The sequence below is a fragment of the Zeus faber genome, assembly GCF_960531495.2.
Source record: "Zeus faber genome assembly, chromosome: 1".
NCBI lineage: Eukaryota > Metazoa > Chordata > Actinopteri > Zeiformes > Zeidae > Zeus > Zeus faber.
The window spans coordinates 35855687-35875105 of NC_137193.1; the positions used below are offsets into that span (position 1 = coordinate 35855687).

The 19419-nt window shown below is 45.9% G+C and overlaps 3 protein-coding genes across 5 annotated transcripts; 1 reads left to right on the forward strand and 2 right to left on the reverse strand.

Annotated features, from left to right (window-relative positions):
• Positions 1-469: 469 nt before the first annotated feature.
• kiaa1614 (KIAA1614 ortholog) lies at positions 470-7550 on the reverse strand. Of its 2 annotated transcripts, none has more exons than XM_080016456.1 (6): positions 7315-7550; positions 5875-5974; positions 4874-5117; positions 3700-3818; positions 2691-2863; positions 470-1356 (listed from the first exon to the last, which is right to left on the reverse strand). In XM_080016456.1, exons 1-6 carry the CDS (start codon positions 7379-7381, stop codon positions 1160-1162), a joined length of 900 nt encoding a protein of 299 aa, XP_079872582.1. In that variant the 5' UTR covers positions 7382-7550; the 3' UTR covers positions 470-1159. The 2 variants fall into 2 exon arrangements, with proteins under 2 accessions (XP_079872582.1, XP_079872581.1); XM_080016455.1 differs by having other exon boundaries at positions 2691-2866.
• Positions 7453-12477, reverse strand: LOC307247922 (uncharacterized protein; the record flags this gene model as incomplete). Its single annotated transcript, XM_080024065.1, has 7 exons — positions 12330-12477; positions 10347-10591; positions 9485-9753; positions 9253-9322; positions 8492-8617; positions 7673-8120; positions 7453-7461 (listed from the first exon to the last, which is right to left on the reverse strand). Exons 2-7 carry the CDS (start codon positions 10544-10546, stop codon positions 7453-7455), a joined length of 1122 nt encoding a protein of 373 aa, XP_079880191.1. The 5' UTR covers positions 10547-10591; positions 12330-12477.
• A 2481-nt stretch (positions 12478-14958) lies between these two features.
• Positions 14959-18662, forward strand: cUnh19orf25 (chromosome Un C19orf25 homolog). Of its 2 annotated transcripts, none has more exons than XM_080009081.1 (3): positions 14959-15039; positions 16386-16609; positions 18245-18662. In XM_080009081.1, the coding sequence occupies exons 2-3, from the start codon at positions 16474-16476 to the stop codon at positions 18427-18429; spliced, it is 321 nt and encodes a 106-aa protein (XP_079865207.1). In that variant the 5' UTR covers positions 14959-15039; positions 16386-16473; the 3' UTR covers positions 18430-18662. The 2 variants fall into 2 exon arrangements, with proteins under 2 accessions (XP_079865207.1, XP_079865206.1); XM_080009080.1 differs by lacking the exon at positions 14959-15039 and adding an exon at positions 15634-15809.
• The last annotated feature ends 757 nt before the right edge of the window (positions 18663-19419 follow it).

Sequence of the window (19419 nt, forward strand, 5' to 3'; positions counted from 1 at the left end):
ATTCTTTCATAATAATTCTAATGCCAAATTAATGTTAAAGTTACTTAAATGTTGTCTGCATTACAATATAGATAAGTAATTTATTAAACTTTATTTGTCATACACTTCTGTCACATTACAATTTAAAATCAATGGTTGACGTCTGGTTGAAATGGAAACGCTTCATATGTGATGCCATGAAAGTTGGATTTGTGAAATTACATGGACGTAACTACTAAGTTTACATGTCCAGTATATTTCACTGCATTACACAAAAACCAAAACATGTAACACGTGCTTAAAATGAATAAACCGGACCTTGTGTATTACTGCCTGCAGCTATATTTATTATAATTATTATTATTGTCTCATTATCATGCAGTAACAGCAAAGAAAGCACCCCTAAAGCATTAGTGTTTTAATATTTTCTTTAATCTGGACAGCAAGTAAAAATAAACATAACGATATAAATATAAATACAAGTGGGAATCTGATCAGATCTTTATTTAAGAACATTCATCTAATTGCTCCTGATGGCTGCATCCATCAGTGTATGAAAAATTGTAAGTCACTTTGGACAGAAGCGTCTGCCAAATGATGATGTAAAGATTTAAATGCAAAGATGTAATCTGACCTGGATTAGAAATAATCCAGCAGGTTCGAGAGATACTGGGAGCACTGGGAGCTGCCCAGTACAACCAGTCTTCTGGGAACCAGGGACCTGGTCCTGTTTCTGGTCCGTCTTTATTTGGAGTGGTTAGAGTGGTTTCAGCTGCTGGTCCTGGAAGCTGAACCGCCTCCTGACCCTGGACTGGGTCACGACCTGGACCCGGACCCGGGTCACAACCTGGACCGGGACCCGGGTCACGACCTGGACCCGGACCCGGGTCACGACTTGGACACTTAACCGGATCATGACCTTGACCTGGGTCACAACCTTCATCCGGGTCATGACCTGGACCCGAGTCACGACTTGGACCTGGACCTGGCTCATCACGGCACTCCCAGTTTACCCTTAGTGTTCCCTCCATCATCCCGTTCACAGTGCGGTTACAGGCCTTTGCCACAAGAGGGCGTCATAGGTTCCAGGGTTCTTCATCAAATCCCATCAGGAAGTTCGTTCACGTTGTTACGTTTCATCTTCATCTTCCATCAAAACATAATTTTGAGTGTAAAGCCGCTAGCGTTGCGGCGGCCTCCTGTGGGGCAGCACACGGACCGAGCAGGACGAGTTCTGGGTGAGAAGCCGGGTCACCAGGTCCAGGCTCAGGCCAGACACCTTCTCCCCCTCCACCTCCAGGACCTCGTCCCCGGGGCCCAGCAGACCGGCGTACAGCTTCTCCGTGCTGCCGTCCATCATGTCCTCCACATACACACCTGCAGAGGGCGCAAAATACCACCATCAAGATATAAAAATAATATTAAGAAGATCAAAATAATATGAATACGAAGAAAATCTTTTTGAAACAACATGGTAAACTAAAGTTTGTTGTGATCATTTTGTTCTACAACTTATTCAATTACTACAAGATTTACTTTATTTATGAAACGTATTTCCTGAGTTGGTTGATGGATCCATTCATACATGTCGGAGCCATAATGTAGTTTTTGTTTGTTTTATTTCTTCCTTATCTAAAACACTAGGTGACTATGATGCATACACATGCAGTTCTGACATATAATACAGGGTGGAGCATTAAAGTAAGCTCCAGGTGATGAGAATCAGGTGTGTGGAATGGGAAGAAAACTGTTTTGGACCGTGCCATTGTGTCAGCGTGGCTATGAGAAAGCTGAATTGAAATGCTATTTGAATATGGACAACACTGCTATCTTCCTATGCTATAGTGAGTAGCCTATGTGTATGTTTACTTTAAGGCCAGAACACCCGTATGAAACGAGTTTGCGCCTCAGGGACTCATGTAGGTATACAGGTACTCCTCACTTAATGACCCACCTGTTTAACGACCGTTCAGACTTACAATACCGCGGCATGCGCGTCAAGCATCTAATCGCGCATCACCCTTTATATACTATATAAACTATATATACTATATACACTGAATTCATCTCATGTCCGTTCTCAGTCTGTCTCGTTCCCGCAGTCAGTATTCACTACACTAGCGTTTGCGATGGCCACGCCCCCTCACTGTGAAATAACACGGTTCCTCGCTTATGACCAATTCGCTTAACGACCTGATCCTAGGAACATAACTCGGTCGTTAAGTGAGGAGAACTTGTAGTACACCCCTTTCCCACTGCACCAAGAACCCCGAAACACCGCTAACATCCGGCATTTGTCATCAGTGGGAAAGGAAAAACCCGGGTTTCAGTCCCCGGTCCAATGAACCTGCAATAGCATGTAGAATAGAATGGGTTTAAATCGGCTCCACCTCCGATCGGCTCTAATCTGAACAGGACACCCGGGTCGAAACGCTCATTTTGGTCCCTTTACCTGCGAGTTGCGACGCGTGTTGAAGTTCCGTACGTTAGCGCGTAAATAGACAGGAATATCCGTGTCCAAAGTCAAAATGACGTCGAACGTGTCGCACCAGAAAAAAAAACATAATTTCCCCTGGCAATGGGAAAGCTGTCAATCTCTTATTTTTAGAAGGAAGTTGAAATATATTTTCTTTGGATCTATTGCTTCTATTGCTAATGCATTGAAAAGTAACTCATACTCTAGTTACTTCTGGACTACTTTGTTCCTTCACCTGAGTCGCGCCGCCCTCGGCTTCTGGAGATGTGGAAGCCATAGGGCCCATTGGGAGGCCGCTGCAGCTCCAGGAGCAGGGAGCCGTCAGGGAACACCTGGGACACCCTGCCCACAGAGCGGACCTGGCTGGGGACCCCCACGTCCTCCACGCTGAGGGTCCTCTGAAGCGCCCTGCTGGATACAAAGCACAATACACACTGAGGGTCCTCCAGAGCCCAGTCTAGAGCCAAAGTAATCAAATTATTATAAAAATGATGACAATTGTAATATTATTCATATAATAATTTGATTACTTTCAGCGATAACTCATAATGTAACACATTATAGTTCAAGTCTTAGTAACCAAATTACAGTTACTGTGAATTAAAAAGTTTTGGTTTTTTTTCTTAGTTTACCAAACAGCTTGATTAGGGAATAAAATAGTTTTCATCGCTTACTGCTCGTGACATCACTCCCTGTCTAAGCTCTACGTCACATGACGTCACCGTGGATTTGTTGGTGTGAGAGACTGATGGAAAATGAGTTTCTAGATGTAGTTTAAGTTTTGAAAGCTGTGAAGAATGAAAATATAGATACCAAATGCAGGAGGGGAATTCAGGAGGAGCACGGTCTTAATGTTTTCATTTTTAATTCTATTTAATTTTACATTTCCTGTTCCCGGGTGGATAAAACTGGCATCCACATCAGGCTCTGTGTGATAGAAGCCTAACGTAAGTGGGAAACTGTAGAAACCAAGTATTTTGTAATGTTGGTTTAAAGATGTATAAAGAACAAAGTGATGAAGGAACGTGTCAATAAATGATCGTAATAAAGAACTTTAAGAGAAAAATAAGCGCTAAAACCTGCTGTTTAATGTGCTTGAGTCAGGGGTCAGGTTTTAGGGGTGTGACCAGTGTCGCCAGATTGGATTGACAATTTCCAGCCCAACCACAGTCTAAAAGTCGCCCAATCCACCAGCCCAATTCCGGAAAACTGCCCAATCTGGGAACACTGGGTGTGGCCGGTACCAGAGGGCGGGGCTAGTTGGCTGGTGGGCGGGGCTGTAGGCCGCAGAGCGGTCGCTCTTCTGCGTTGAACTGAAACTCTGGACTGACGAGGATTTCTTCAACCGGGGGAACGGCGAACCCTAGAAGTTAAGAACAGGTTACACAAATAACTTCGATTTTCTCTGGAATGTACACGGCTCTTTAAACTGAATCAATAGAGAACAGCTGCTTCATCACAGGAAGTCCTTATTCTGTCAATTGGGTCCTTCTTATAACTTTTTTGATCATTATTCAATAAACTGCACTCCTGTACATGGCTCCAACACCGTTATCAAGGTTGCAGACGACACAACGGTGGTTGGTCTCTTCAACAACAACGATGAGACCGCCTCCAGGGAGGAAGTCCAGCACCCGGCAGCGTGGTGCGCCGACAACAACCTGGGCCCTTAACATCAAGAAGAGCAAGGAGCTCATCATGGACTTCAGGAAGATATAGTGGCACACACACAGGTCCATCCATATCTGATAATACTGTATATACCGTATTCATACCCACTCTGTTAATACTGATAATACTGCTCTTAATGTATATACTTTAGTGCATCAATATCCATTCTGTAAATACTGTTAATACTGCTCATCATTCTGTTCAAACTGCTCATACTGTATACATTTTAGTGCATTCATATTCATTCTGTCAATACTGTTAATTCTGTTCATAGTAAACATATTTAGTATATCCGTATCCACTATTGTTAACTATTTATTCATATGCCTATATTTTATACATACGCGGCACTTTACTGCTTCGTTTAAACTTCTGGTTAGATGCTAAACTGTATTTTGTTGACAAATATTTCTATGACAAAGTTCAATCTAATCTAATCTAGAATCCAATGTAATTTCTAGTAAACTTGAAATATAAACTAGTTTATCAAAATGGCATGTAACCCCCACTGCTGCTGTTAGATTATGAATCAAATTATGGTTTTGCAACAAACTCTTTAACTCAATCTTGTTTTTCTTTATGCTAAATACTAATAATTTATCAGATTTCTATATTTGTACCTTGAGGCTTCTGTCTAATGCCTCTCAATGGGAAATAATAATAAATAGTTTGTATCAAATGAAATCGACTTTGGGAGAATTCATGAAAAGCAGCGTAAATTATGCCATTGTCCTGCGGGGACGTCACCATGCTGAGGCACTGGAGGGAGGGGGCTTTCCTCAGGCCGCTAGGAGCCGGGGGGCTCGGGGCGCCCGGCGACCTCCTGAGGCCCGGGGAGTCAGGGCCCCTGGCGGAGTGGCCCTGCAGGTGGTCCAGGCTGCTGGAGCGGGGCCTCCGCCTCGCAGCCCCCGTCCCACTCAGACGCATGGCAGAGAAAATCCCCCGCAGAGAGAGCTTGGAGGGCGCCCCTTCCAGGCTGTCCAGCTCCGGCCTGAAACACGAGGGATATCATGATGTTTACATTTCATTCCATACCATATCTGTTTCTGCTTTTAGTCTTGACAACAGTTATTACCAGACAGTTTTATTCTCTTGAGCTACTGCCTTATTTCAAATGGATTCTAAAGGAAAACTTCCAGGAAGCCCAAGGCTGAAGCCTTTGCCAACAGGGGGCAGTGTTGGGTCAGATTCCCTGCAGCCGTGCTCACCCAGTTTGGCTGAAATTTGAATATGAACGGAGCGGAAGAACTCAGAGATCAATCAGATGTTTGACTGATCACTGCTGTGTTCTGTCAAGAAGGGGGCAAAACTACCTGCCGTGGACAGGAAGCCATGGAGGTATAGGTACCGCCACACCATGGTACAGCCAGGAAGAGTCAGAAGAGAGTAGTTTTTAAAGTAAGTACTGTGGTGTGGGGATGGTGTAGTTTGAGCTGCCACACCTGACCTGGGGCTAGGTAATTGGGGCCCAGGATCAGTGTGACTGCATTCTGTTGTCTAGCGAGCAACAGGTGATACCCCTATCCCCACACACACTCAGGAGACGAGTCCTTGTCATAACACGTGTCCATCTGCTCCGGGCTTATTCCACCTAGCCCACTCTCTACATAAACTGTGTACCTGAAACCCTTCGTCTGGCGTCTCTGTGTCGGGGTGTCCCTGAAAATGCCACTTTGGTGGTGTGTGGTAGGCGGAACTGCCACAAGTACATATAAAGCAAACTAAATAATAATGATGCTGCTACTCACTGGCCGGGGCTTCTGTCTCCTTGATGCTCTGCTCTGATTGGTCCTCTGACCCGTCCATCACCATCACTGTTGGCGGTTGTCCTGCTTCTGGTGTCCACTGCTGATAATATATTAAGATAAAGGTTCAATTCACTCAATTCACACAGTAGTACATACTGTATAGTGTCTGGCTGTCTGTCTGTCTGTCCGTCCGTCCCAGAACAGAAGGATGGAGGATTAGTGAGTCCATATAAATCCTCTGACATTACACACAACGTTAATTATCCCATAATAATGTCATCATAGTGTGCGTGTGTGCATGATTGTGTGTCTACAGCTGGAGTCTAACCATCCAGTAATCCCTGCATTGACCCAATTACAGTAAAGTCAACGTGTGTGTGTTTCCATCTCTCTTAACCTTTCGCTTCATTCTCTGCTGGACCAGAGAACCTCCTCTCGGGAGCTTCTCCCTTCTCCCCTGCCTTCAACACCATGAACCAGCTGTTCCTCTCCTCCCTCTCTGAAGGATCAGCTTCTCCTGTTCAGGAGCAGAGGTTTTCCATCCGGGCCATGTCCTCTGAACACTCACGGCTCTCTCTCAGGTCCCTTACTGTTCTCCCTCTGGGACCTCCTCCCATGGCTTCTTCTATCACTGCAGTGCAGACGACACTAAACTGACCTTCTCAGATACCAAACTGAACCTCTGAACTGATCTTCTCAGACACTAAACTGATTAGTAGGGTCTGGATGTCCAACCCAGGATCCAATATAAATATTAAAAAGGACCCGAATTAAAAACATACAGAACCCATTCCTGTCCTGTCCCTGACCACTACATGGATCTACACCTGGAATTGGTCCCCAGGCACCATTAAAGTGAGGGCTGCCCACTGCTCGTGGCTGCCCCTGTAAGAAGGACGGCCGGGATGGGAGAAACGCAGAGGCTGAATTTCTCCAGCCACCACTCTGTGTATGTTTGTGTGTGTGTGTGTGTGTGTGTGTGTGTGTGTGTGTGTGTGTGTGTGTGTGTGTGTGTGTTCGTATCTGTGAGACCTGAGTAAAAAAAGACTAAATTAATCTGGAATGAAATGATCTCGACCAGACGGAGCTCCATCAATACTGAGAGGACCATTGCTTTCCTCTGTCTGACACCAACAAGTGGCTGTCCTGGTCTGCTAACATCACCATGACGACCAGCCAGCATCATTATGATGACCAGCCAGCATCACCATAACACTCCTGTAGGTTTTCTCTCTACACAATCCACAGAATATGCCTGTTCCGGAGGAAAGAATCAGCACAGCTCCTGGTCCAGGCTCTGGTCACTTTCTGTCTCTACCATCCATCTTTCTGTCTGATTCTAATAAAAAATATTCTCTGATAAACGGACGGACAGATGGACGGACGGACGGACGGATAGATGGATAGATGGATAGATAGATAGATAGAGAGTAAACAGACCTGTGTGCTGTTCTCCTGGGGGGTCCAAGCTCCGCCCCCCTCGGCCCTTTGTTCTGCCTCTCAGCATCAACGTTGCCTGGCGGCTTGAGTTGTCTGCAGAGGGTGCTATGCACACAGGTAGTGGGTGAGTGGGTGGGGCTATCTGCTCTGGAGCGTATGGATTGGGCGGTAGGTCCAGTGTTCCGGTAGCAGTGGTTTGCGGGGTGAGCGTGCCCTGAACAACATCTGGTGGGAGGGGCCTCGGGTGGTCGTTGACACCTGTCAGCTGAACTTGATTGGTTGTCATCCTCGCAGTAATGGAGGGAACATGGCAGTTGGTACCTCGAGCACCACCCCCCCAGTCCCGAGCCCCACCCACCAACGCTGTGCTGTTGTCATGGGCGACGCCCCCGATGTAAGTCTCCCTGAGGCGTTGGGTGCGCAAGGTGAGGTGGGGGGGCGTGGGAGCTGCCCAGTAAGGGCCTGCCCCTCCCTCCTCTTCCCCCGGGGGGACGCCCCGCCCCAACACCGACCCACATGCGTTGCACTGCCTGCCCACCAGGGGGCACCTGACCTGCCTGCAGGCGTAGGCCGGCAGGATGGGCTTGGCCAGCAGCAGCCCCGCCCCTCGCCGCCTCCTCAGCGTCTCCCGTTCCAGGTAGCGCCGCTCCGCCTCCCGCTCCGTTTCGTCTTCGAACCGAACCCGAGTCGGGGAGAGGCCGGGCCGGCGCTGCGGGGGGGCGAACCCCGAGTCGCTGCTGGATGAGTCGCTGAGCGTCCCAGACAGAGCATCCCGCTGGAGGGACCCGGACCCCGGTTTGGTCACCCTGCAGACAGACGGATCAGTCCATCATGTTGCAACACCAAACACCGTTTAGACTCTTTTAGTTCTCTTTAAACATTAAAATATTACATGGACACTACATGGCTTTAGTACTTAGATGGAAGGTTCCATTCTTTTGACACTCAGTTCTTGTGCAGACTGTCTTCCTCTTGGATAAAAGATAATAATATGTTATCCTCATGTGACTCGGTCAGTCTATCTTTCCATCAAGCCTTTGGTTCGTGCATTGAACATCCATCGACACTTTACCTACAGTTGCCACGGAGATGGACAGAGCGCGTCAACAAACTGGTAATTTAATTATTCTGGTCAATGAACAGCAAGACACGTCCATCTGTCTGTCTGTCTACTCACGCCCGTCCTCCATGCTGCAGGAGCAGGTTGTGGTCTCCTCGGAGTGGAGCGCAGCGAGCCTTCATGCGAGCTTTCTGCAGCAGCGTCTGAGCCTGGACATGACGCTGGCTCAGCGGGAAGTCCTGCCTGCACGGACGGACGGACACACACACACACACACACACACACACACACACACACACACAACACACAAACACACAGGTCAAAACACACACTAAGAAGCTGCAGACCAACAGGGAGACAGAAAGGACAGACAGGCGAACAGGCAGGCAGAGAGACAGAAAGAGATGCAGACAGAAAGGGGGAGGAGCTTACATGAATGGAAAACACGCTGACAGAGGATTAAACATGGCAGCCGTCTGGATTAATTAGCCTGATGGGAGTGTGTGTTATACAGACAATATACAAAGTGATTTGCACAGTCTATATTTGGTGATATGTAGTGAATCGTACAGTCTATATGTAGAGATATATAGTCTATACTGTATGTAATCATGCACAGTCTATATGTTGTGATATGTACAGTCTATTTATATTGATATGTACAGTCTATTTATATAGATTTGTACAGTCTATATGTAGAGATATATAGTCTATACTGTATGTAATGACATGTACAGTTTATATGTATTGATAAGTACAGTCTATTTTTATTGATATGTAGTCTATATGAATTGATATGTGCAGTCTATATCAAGTGATATGTGCAGCCTATATGAAGTGATTTGTGCAGTTTATGTAATGATATGTACAGTGTATACCTGTGATTTTGATCATTGTCCTGGAGAGAAATCCCAGAATCCCTTTCACTGTCATTCATGGGAATAGAACCTGGGAACAAACAGTCAGTCAGACAGAGTTAGACAGACAGCCAGAGAATCAGACAGTTGGACAGAAAGTCAGGCAGCCAGACAGAGAGTCAGACAGTCAGACAGAGACAGACAGACAGTCAGACAGAGAGTCAGACAGACAGGTTCAGACTCCACCCACTACCTGTGTCCATCCAGGCACTGGGCCCAGGTGGAACGTCCAGCATCTGTCTGACCATCATCCGGCTGCGCTCCACCCTCTCAGCCAGTGGGGGCAGGGCCTCTGCGCCGCTCCACCTCCCTCTCCCGGCGTCCTCTGGAGGCGCTGCCCAGCTCTGCTCCTGCCCCGCCCAGCACCACGCTTCCTGCACCCCCTGCTGGGGACCGGTGGCACTGCCGGCCTCCTCACCAGCGGCGGCAGACCCTGCCATCCAGAGGTCCGGTAGGGGGGGGCTGCATAGGGTGGGGGTCAGGTGATGAATGAGGATCTGCATATATCTCCTTGTAATCTATCTGGTTTGACTTAAACATACATTTGGTTTTCTCGGCGAAGCGCGACATCCTGAAACAAACGCCACGCTAGGGTGTGACGCTAATGCTTACGCGACGCAAACCGAGGGTAATACACCTGTCTCCTCCAGGGGGCAGTAGAGGACAAATCTGCTCTGAGGAGTAGAACGATGACGACAACAATCACAAGGAATGCGTCGCCCTGTGCTTATTTTACGAGAGAGATAGAGAAGGATAAATAGGATAAATAACGAAGGAATGGAGACGGAGGGGACGAGAGACATGTTCCGCCAGAGATTTGACAAATTGAGCGCCATGGTGAGCGAAAAGGGATTTATTTTGATATACGAGTTCCTAAAAAATAATACAAATACGAGGGTAATAAGGTATAAGAGATTTGGGAGGCTCTCACAGACGGCCACTGCACTGATGGGGAAGCAGACGACCAGAGGCGGCCTCAACCTCAGCGATGTAGTAATCTGAATAAAAACTATTAAAAGATAAGCTTTCTAACAGGTGAGGGGGTCGTCCTTCACCTGAACGGAGCCTGCGTCGCCTGCCTGGCCACAGCAGCTGATTGGTTTAAAGCAGGGGAAGGGGAGTAGTCTTCCTCACTGCTGCTGCAGAGGGGGCCGGAGCCACGCCGACCCGAGGAGGGATCCTTGCCACCGGGGAGCACTCTGGACCGCAGTGCGGGTGGAGGCGGGGGGGGCCAGCAGTCTGCCGCCTCCTCCATGATGCTGCATCACAGCCCTGACGGAGTGGAGAGCGCCACCCAGTCCTGGAACAGCAACAGCGCTACGTTCATATCGCATCCCTACTCAGGGACTTCCGTGGCAACGATCACAGCATTGCTGCCAGGTTAGCTGCCATGGTACAGGCATAGATCACAGCTTTAGCATCACCACGCGATAGACCTGTCAGGTAAAACCATTTCTCCAGCGTTCGCCTCCCTGTCACAAGAGGAACATTAAAATAAATATAGAAATAACCATATCAAGATCAAAATAAAGACCAATAAAAATGTCACAGTTAAAGACATTCAAGAGAGCAGATGCAGGGGGTTGAGTTAAAGTCCAAAGGAGGAAATCTGGAAAGGAGCGAATGTTGGTTCACATTTCAGCCTCCCCACAAGCCCCCCACTCCAGTCCTCCACCCCTCCCTTCCTCCGCCCCACCATCAATCCATCACCCCAGTCCTCCACCCATTACCCACGAAGACATTCTTCTCATTTTTGGCGCTGACCAGCGCTGTTCGGTGTTGCTGGCGAGGGACCTTCGGAGAGGAGCCTCGGATGCAGCATTCCTGAGGAACGCCGCACCCCCGTCATGTTCAAACAGCGAGAGAAATCCCTTTAAATCGGAAAAACACCAGCGTGCGATCCGAGGAGCCAGAAAATCTGTTTTTTTTTAATAGAAACACAGCAACTGGGGTTCAGATGAGACATGATCGTCTTACACGCGCTTGTTGAAGCGCATGAGACCCCGGATCTCAGTCCAACATCGCAAGTTGTGTTCTCTCAGCTGCTCTTAAAGTTCTGCTGTAATAAAAATTACCTAAATACGCTATCGATAAGAATAAGATAAGACTGAACCACTGCATGGCGGCAGATGAATAACTGAGAACGTGATCAATAGGAGATCTGAACAAGGTTCCAAGTCCCTGGACGCTCTGCTGTGAGGAACATGGATCATACATCGATCATCCAAACTAACAGTATAGTACTGTTACTGATCAGTCCTGCATCAGATCAATAGTCCTGTTCAGGGAGAAAGAGAAGCAACCGGTGTGCAAAGCTGTCACTCACACACACACACACACACACACACACACACACACACACACACACACACACACAGCAAAATCCGACTGGATGACAGGCATGGACAACTGCACCGTGCTGTGTGTGTGGGTGGGTGTGTGTGTGTGTGTGTGTGTGTGTGTGTGTGTGTGTGTGTGTGTGTGTGTGTGTGTGGTTAGAAGGTCAGAATCCGGCGTGTGCAGTCTGCAGCCATGACACAGTCTGTCAGGAATGTTTGTCTAACTGGGAAATGGTGTGCACGGGTTTAAACTCTCAACACACACATGCACGCACACACACGCTTTGTGCATGTGTCCGCCAGCAGTGATGGCCAGAAGTATTACAGACATATCTTAATGAAAAACAACAAATACTTTCTTGGTCCTCTGGTGATGAACAGCTCTCAGCACTTCCTGCTTCTAGAAGATCTGGAGTAAAGAACGCTGGACTCTGATTGGCTGATTGATTTGAAACTGATTTGAAACTGCAGAACTAATCGGCTCAACAAAGACATGAAGCTTTTGGAATCTGAAGCAATGGTAACCCCTGCGTGGAGGCTCCTTAGGCACGTCAATGAGATCATGTACACACTGAGGTCCCTCCATACCAGGTAGAACTATTACAACCACAGGTAAAAGTAACTTGAATTAGAGCTAACTATAACAAGAACTAACTAGAATTAACTAGTCCAGAAAGCTCAGAGTGTTATGGTTCTTACCTCTGGCTGCAGCAGAGCTTCTGTCATGATGAACATACAGATCTGCATCTCTCTCTCTCTCTCTCTCTCTCTCTCTCTCTCTCTCTCTCTCTCTCTCTCTCTCTCTCTCTCTGCTCCAGTTGCCCCTGGTGACAGCAGGATGATCACCACCACAGTACCCCTGGCCAGTAGTGGAGGGGCGGGGCCAGTGATCAAGGGACGTGGTCGTGGTGGAGGGGCGGAGTCAGTGGAAAAATCATCCAATGGGAAGGCTCAGGGAAGCAGCACAGGAAGTTTTCAAAAGTCTAGCTCATGTTCGCTGCCTTGGAATTTCCTTTGTTGATTTAAGATCTGGGTTCAGAAAGAGGAGAAATGTGGAGTTCTACTGTAGTACTATGTTAATACCATAGCACTGTGGTACTGTAGACCAGTTGGTGCACTGTTTGTCTTTGTTAAAACATAAAACAACAGGGTGAAGCGCTGGTGGTCCCTTTGTCCTTCTGTCTTTGTGTCCTCCTGTTTTTGAGTCCTTCTGTCTTCCTGTCCCCTTGTCGTCCTGTCCTTCTGTCCTCCTGTTTTTGTGTCTTCCTGTCCCCAGGTGTTCCTGTCCTTCTGTCTTCATGCCCTTCTGTTTTCCTGTCGTGCTGTCTTTGTGTCCTCCTCTCATCCTGTCCTTCTGTCTTCATGTCCTTCTGTGTTCCAGGAATCCTGTCTTCCTGTCCTTCTGTCTTCTTGTCCTCCTGTCTTTGTGTCCTCTCCTCCCGTCTTTCTGTCCTTCTGTCTTTCTGCCCTCCTGTCCCTGTGTCCTCCTCTTCTCCTGTCTTCCTGTCCCTCTCTTTTGCTGTCTTTTTGTCCTTCTGTCCTCCTGTCTTCCTGCCCTCCTGTCTTTGTGTCCTGCTCTCCTCCTGTCCTCCTGTCTTTGTGTCCTCCTGTCTTTCTGTCCTCCTCTTATTTGTGATATGTCTGGTACTCACCACTGTGCAGTCCCGGCACTTGTATGTTTTACTCTTTGGCGTACCGGGACTTTTTTTCCACTTCAAGCACTGAAAGTCTCCCTGATCCAATCCCCTCTGTCAGGCCACACCCTCTGCCTGCCCCCCGCCCCCGCTTCGCATGGCAGATAATCTGAAATTAAATCTGTCAGATTACTGGGATTATTGGGAGGAGGCTGGAGCACTGCGTCCTGGATCTGATGGTCCAGTCTGAGTCCAGGGAGGAGGACCAGGCCCCGGCCTAGAGGACCAGTAACACAGCAGTTGCCAGCAGCGCCAGCAGCACCAGTTACGCCAGTAGCACCAGTTACGCCAGTAGCGCCAGTTGCCAGCAACGCCAGCGGTGCTAGTTGCTCCAGTAGCGCCAGCAGAGCCAGCTGCCAATTACGCCAGGAGCACCAGTTGCAAGTAACGCCAGAAGCACTAGTAGCGCCAGCAGCCACAGCAACGCGACTAAAACCATTAACACCAGTGCTTCCTACTGGGAACCAATGGCACAACCACGCATATATAAAACCCTATTAGTGCCTACACACGAATTCCAGTGATCTTAGGTTCTAATAGTAACATTACTACTCATATTAAAATTCTATCATTTGTAAGAATAACTTAGTCAGCGACAACATCAGTTCCATCTCAGCTAGGGTGACCAGATGCCAACAATACAAATGTGGGACAAAGAGTAGGCCTATGTTAGTGTGGGACAATGTGGGATGTGTCTTTCTCAAGCCCCTTTCTCTTAGCCCCTTAGCTTGTAACATCTCTCTGCCTTTCCCTTCCTGAGATTCATATGTACCGTGACGCTATCACAAGCAAATCTATGTGAGAATCTCCTTCCACCGGCTTCACCCAGTTATTAATAGTTTCCCAGTCTTGGTTGTAGCTGCGTTTCCTTTTCTTTCTGTTAGTTTCTATCATATTCCAACTAAATCTTCTCTCTCAAGATGGAGAGAGATGAACCTGCACTTGACCCACCTGAGCGCAGTTTGACTGACATCCAAGGCAGCCCCGCGATGACAGCCGTCCCTGCTTCCTTCACAGCTATTGGATAAAAGACACATTTTAGAAAAGCGTCTGTCCTGCTGTGGTTTGACTTTTGAAAACTAGAACCACTCAAAATGCGGGAAGTGGTCTCAATATGTTGGACAAGGGACGAAAGGGTGTGCAGTACAACATGAGGAGGGACGCCGGGTCACCTTAGTCTCAGCTAATATTCCTCAATATTTGAAAAGAATCATGCAGCCTTCAAATGTTTAAATATAAAACGTTTTATTTTATATTTTGCCGCAGCTGTGATGTTACCGTAAGTTTGGACATTATTAAAAATACTATTTTTGCTTCTAAGAGGTCCATCACCTCCATATTAGAAATATGAGTATTCTTAAAATTGTTAAATAGATGTGCTATGAACCTTTAACTTATATGAAGGATTTGCATGTAACACTTTAGGGACGCGAACAAATATTAAAATGAAAGCTGAACCATATGGAAGTAAATGTTACATAGTTGGTCGCAGTCTTTGAGTTATAATCCCATTGCGCCCCTTAGTGGTCAGAATGGAGCACGGACCGCAGAGCCCGTATTAAAGGTGCAGCGTGTCAGGGGGCGTCTAGCAGTGACGTCACGTCACAACCAACGCAATACCTGATGACGTTTCACAAGTCCACAAGAACACAAGTACAGACAAGAACGCCGATTGAGAAAGGGCCCCTATGGAGATATAAAGGGTTCATGCTAAGGTAACGTCATCACAACGATTCTTATTTTCATGGGATTATACACTAATTAAAACATGCCTATGCATATTATATTCAATTTCTGCCAAGTCCGTTCTGTAAATTCTACGCCGCACCTTTAAGCATTGTATTTTAATATACATTAGGTAGAAATAACAGTAAATATTGCGTGTAGGAGTAAAAATTGAGACTTGATCCAGCATCCAGGCGATCAGAGCTCCCTGTGTGCGATAGCATAAAATAACATCGAATCTTATGACTTGGATGGACTGAGATAAAACTTTATTAGGAAACTTGTGGATCTTCGGCTGTCCATTTCGTATTAAATAACAAACAGACTCACAGATTCCACATATGCGCCCCGCATAAAGATTAACTAGGGATATTATTTTAATGCAAAGAGAGACATCGGACATACACAAAGAAGGACATAAGTATATGGATTTAATTAAATTACACAAAAACAAACAAAAAAAACCAAAACCCAATATCTTTAGTTTTCAAAAATCTAATAAAAAAAAATGAATTAACGTCTTGGAGTTTACGGTGTTTTTTTTCTTTTTTCTCGTGGCTTCCTTTTCCGGTGTGTGACGTGTGAGTCCGCTCAGCTGCTAGTCGTGCTACCGCATCCTCACTCAGTATTTCAACAGTATTTCAATCTTTGTAATTCATAACTGTATAGATAACTCTGCTGAATACTGCAAACACAGGGAGTGGATAACCTGAGCTCTGCGGCAAGAAAAGGGAAAAGCAGCTTCTCCGTTGGAAACAAGGTTAGCTTTACGGTTAGCTGTTATCAGATCATTTAAACTTGAATAATAATAATAATAATAATAATAATAATAATAATAAACAACGTCTCAAAAGGGTTAACTTCACAGTGAAATGATCCCAGAGAACCCAGAAGCTATTCCAGTAATATTAAAAAATGTAAACGAGTCGACTGTAGAGGAGTTAAAACTGGTGGTTTGATCGAGCAGCACGCTCTGAATTTAACTTTGAAATGAATAAAGATTAATAATTATAACTTTAAATAAGCGTTATTTGTATACTACCTTTCATACCCAACATGCAACTCAAAGTGCTTACACACAGTACAATAATAGGCCATCACATAGCAACAATAAAAGCAAAGTAAACAAGTATTTAATGCATTTAATGAAAATGGGTAAATATTATAAGATACTCATTTCATATTTGTATATTATATTGAATTGGACATTGAAGGATCAATTACTATTTTTTCAATTAAGTTAATATTACTCAACAAATGATTTCCCTTGAATTTACTTTTCAGATGAATAAACTATCACATGCTGTGTAATGAATGACTTCCTGCTGCCCTATAGGACCCCCGGCTGATCCCTGGCCCTGGGTCTCCATGCTGGGACAGTGCCTCTGGTTCCTGCTGCAGAGGGTGCAGGTTCCTTCTGGACCATGAGCTCCAAGACCAAGAAGCGAGCGGTGCTGCCGAGCCGCCCGGCTCCTCCCAATGTGAACCAGATCCTGGAGGACATCAACACGGCCTTCCCCAACGATCCCGTCTTCTTCATCCTTAGCCAGACCGGACAAGGTCAGTCCTGAAGGATTCTTTTTTGGGGGGTTAAGTCCTGTGGGGGTCGTCAAGTGCGGTCCTGATGTGTTAGGCACAAGCACACTGCGGGGGTTCGCAGGTCCTTAAAAAGTGTTAAAATGTCAGTTAAGTAAGTACTGTAACTAATATGTGTAAATTAAGTTTTACTATTATTAAGCTCTTGAAGTCATTGAAATATCTTAAGGCTGATTTTAAGAGCTAAATGTTCATATATCAATAGGTTCCGTTGACCTGATTAGCTTTATTCCAGATCCTAATCTCTACCCCTTGCCATCTGTTCTATTAATCTGCAGTACATTATTGAATTTTACATTTTGTTAAAGATTTGTCTTCTTCCTGCAATATGAGGTGATTAGATGGATATTTACCATCATAACAAAAGACGGGGTAGATTGTAGCTGATTTTGGTCTGTTTACTTCAAAATAAAAGCCTCTTCCCATACAACACTGTAGCTGCTTCTGTTTGAGCTTCGTTGTGTTTCAAACCTGCATCCGCTGTTAAGACACACCTCAGAAAAAATCTTTGCAAGCCATAAACTCTTAAAGAGAACCTATTATTCTTTTTTACACAGGTTATTTTGGTCTCTGAGGTCCCCAAAACACTTTTTTATTTTTATTTATTTATTTTTTGCTGAAAATACCACTCCAATACCAGATTATGCATTCTATTCTATGCATTCATTCCTGACGCTCTGTTTAAGTGGGAGGAGACTCCCTCCTCAGGCCGTGAGTTGTATGAGCCAATGGGGTTTGAGCCGCAGTTCTGGGTTCCCTTGTATTTAGTCCATAAACTTTCACTGATTTCAATTTATCAGGCAACCAAAATTGAGAAATAAGCAATCCAGTCTCTGAATCTTCACTTATATTAGATCTACAAGGCCTAATTTAAAAGTTTGTTCCGACTTTTGTTTGGTGCGGTGTCCCCCCCGAGCTTGTGGGGGACACCGCGCCGGCACACCGGACGTGGAGATTCGGAAGTTAAAATTAATAAATCTACAACAAAAACACTATTTTTATTGGTTTTGTTTGGAAAAAACGCACAGTGGATTGCGCACTGCGGCCTACAGTCTATTTTCCGCATACCTTAAAAAAAAAAAAAAAAAAAAAATTCATAAAGAAACACGGAAGAATTACTTTTTAAATGTAAATTTCCGTCATCTGCAGTTTCTTCACGGACAGTTGGTATTAATTAATCTTTCTTTTTATTTTTGCTGGCAGTGTTATTTCTTCAGCCCTGGGTGGAGTTACTTACTGGGAGCGGTTTTAATTCTACTGAGACACCTCGTGACGTATGAAAGGATCAAAAATGTGAATGGCATGTTTGACGACATGTTTTCTGACAAAGGCTGCCCACAAAAACTGGCTAGGTTGTCAGATGTCACAGTTTGTGTGTTAGTAGGCCCATCAGAAACCCAAATGTATGTGTACAAGCACTGAAAAAGTGAGTTTTTCATAATAATAACATGAGATACTACTTCATTAGTCCAATTAGAATCCCTCATCCCATAGGGTTTCATATCTTTACACCACCGATGTAAGAATCAGGCTAACCCCCTCGGGCAATTCTGGCGTTGCACTTGCTCCGTTTTCCTCACTTCCTGTCTGTTTGTTCAGGCTCCGCCCACGGTGCCGCAGACTCGGAGGTGGAGACGAAGTACCAGCAGGGCCGCCGCTACCTGGAGCTAAACGAGAGGCTTCAGGAGGTCAGAGGTCGCCTGGCGCAGCAGAGGGAGGAGCTGCAGGCGGCCGGTGAGCAGCTCCAACAAACTGTGTCAGAGGTCAAAGCTCAAGCTCTGTGACCAGAGTGCTCTTCCTGTCCGGAAGACGTTGGGAAGGTCTGGACGACCTCAGAACCCCCGGTACATGGAGCAGTTGGAAGCACTACGACAGACACCACCGTAAAGTGCAGACGTTCCAATGGGTTTATTCCTGGATTCCAGTGAATAAATGACTGGGAATAATAGTTTGTCTCAGTCGGAGGCCCGATGAAGTGGCTGAACCAGTCTGGAGTCAGGTTGATTCACTGCTACAGTGTTCCTGTATGAATAAAGTATTCCTTGAATGTATGCTATTTTGTGTCTTTGCATTTATTTCCATCTAAAATAAAGTCACACATGAACATAATGAAACACAGCACTTTATTTGATGAAAACATTTAGTATTCTGTTCCCCGGACCTATATCACATGGAACCTCATGTGTCTGTGGCCTTGCTCGCACTTGCAATTCTGGGAAACGAACCCTCATTCTGCTTGAGACCTGAGACCTCCACCAATTTGGATCTTTTTAGGGTTTAGGTCCAGATTTACGTCATATAATACTGAGAAGCAGCAGACTGCGGCAATGTTTGAATTCTTGGTGTAGCTTTTTGTATGAGAGTGGAAGGAGCAAGGCTGGTGACCTGCTAACCAGACCACCAATAAATGGCCGGAACGGGTGGAAAAGCTGCACAGCTTTAAGATCAATGAATTTTAAAAAAGACAACGAAAACATGTAGCGACTAAGAAGTGACTATGACTAGTTCCTAGGTGTGGCCAGACGTTTGAATCAGCGCTCTGATGTGAACAAGGCCACGGACATAGTGGAAACTTCTTTAACCTTCGATGGAACGAACGAGGTGCTGTACTGCTCCTCGTCCAGTCTGACCGGTACTTTCTGACCCTGCACCCCAGGTCACTTAATCACAGCTCGAGGGGAGTTTCATTCAGAAAATACTTTGTTTTTATTGATAAGTAAAACATGCGTTGGAAACAGGGATGTAGGAAATGGAAAAAAAAATCCTGAAATAAA

What these genes read in the sequence shown, in the direction of transcription:
- kiaa1614 (XM_080016455.1), bottom strand. Translation starts at nt 7,381, where the DNA reads ATGCTGAGAGGCAGAACAAAGGGCCGAGGGGGGCGGAGCTTGGACCCC. An exon ending in CCCAGGAGAACAGCACACAG is followed by an intron (nt 5,975 to 7,314) that starts GTCTGTTTACTC and finishes ATATATTATCAG; the next exon opens with CAGTGGACACCAGAAGCAGG. An exon ending in GGAGACAGAAGCCCCGGCCA is followed by an intron (nt 5,118 to 5,874) that starts GTGAGTAGCAGC and finishes CTCGTGTTTCAG; the next exon opens with GCCGGAGCTGGACAGCCTGG.
- cUnh19orf25 (XM_080009081.1), top strand. Translation starts at nt 16,474, where the DNA reads ATGAGCTCCAAGACCAAGAAGCGAGCGGTGCTGCCGAGCCGCCCGGCT. An exon ending in CCTTAGCCAGACCGGACAAG is followed by an intron (nt 16,610 to 18,244) that starts GTCAGTCCTGAA and finishes CTGTTTGTTCAG; the next exon opens with GCTCCGCCCACGGTGCCGCA.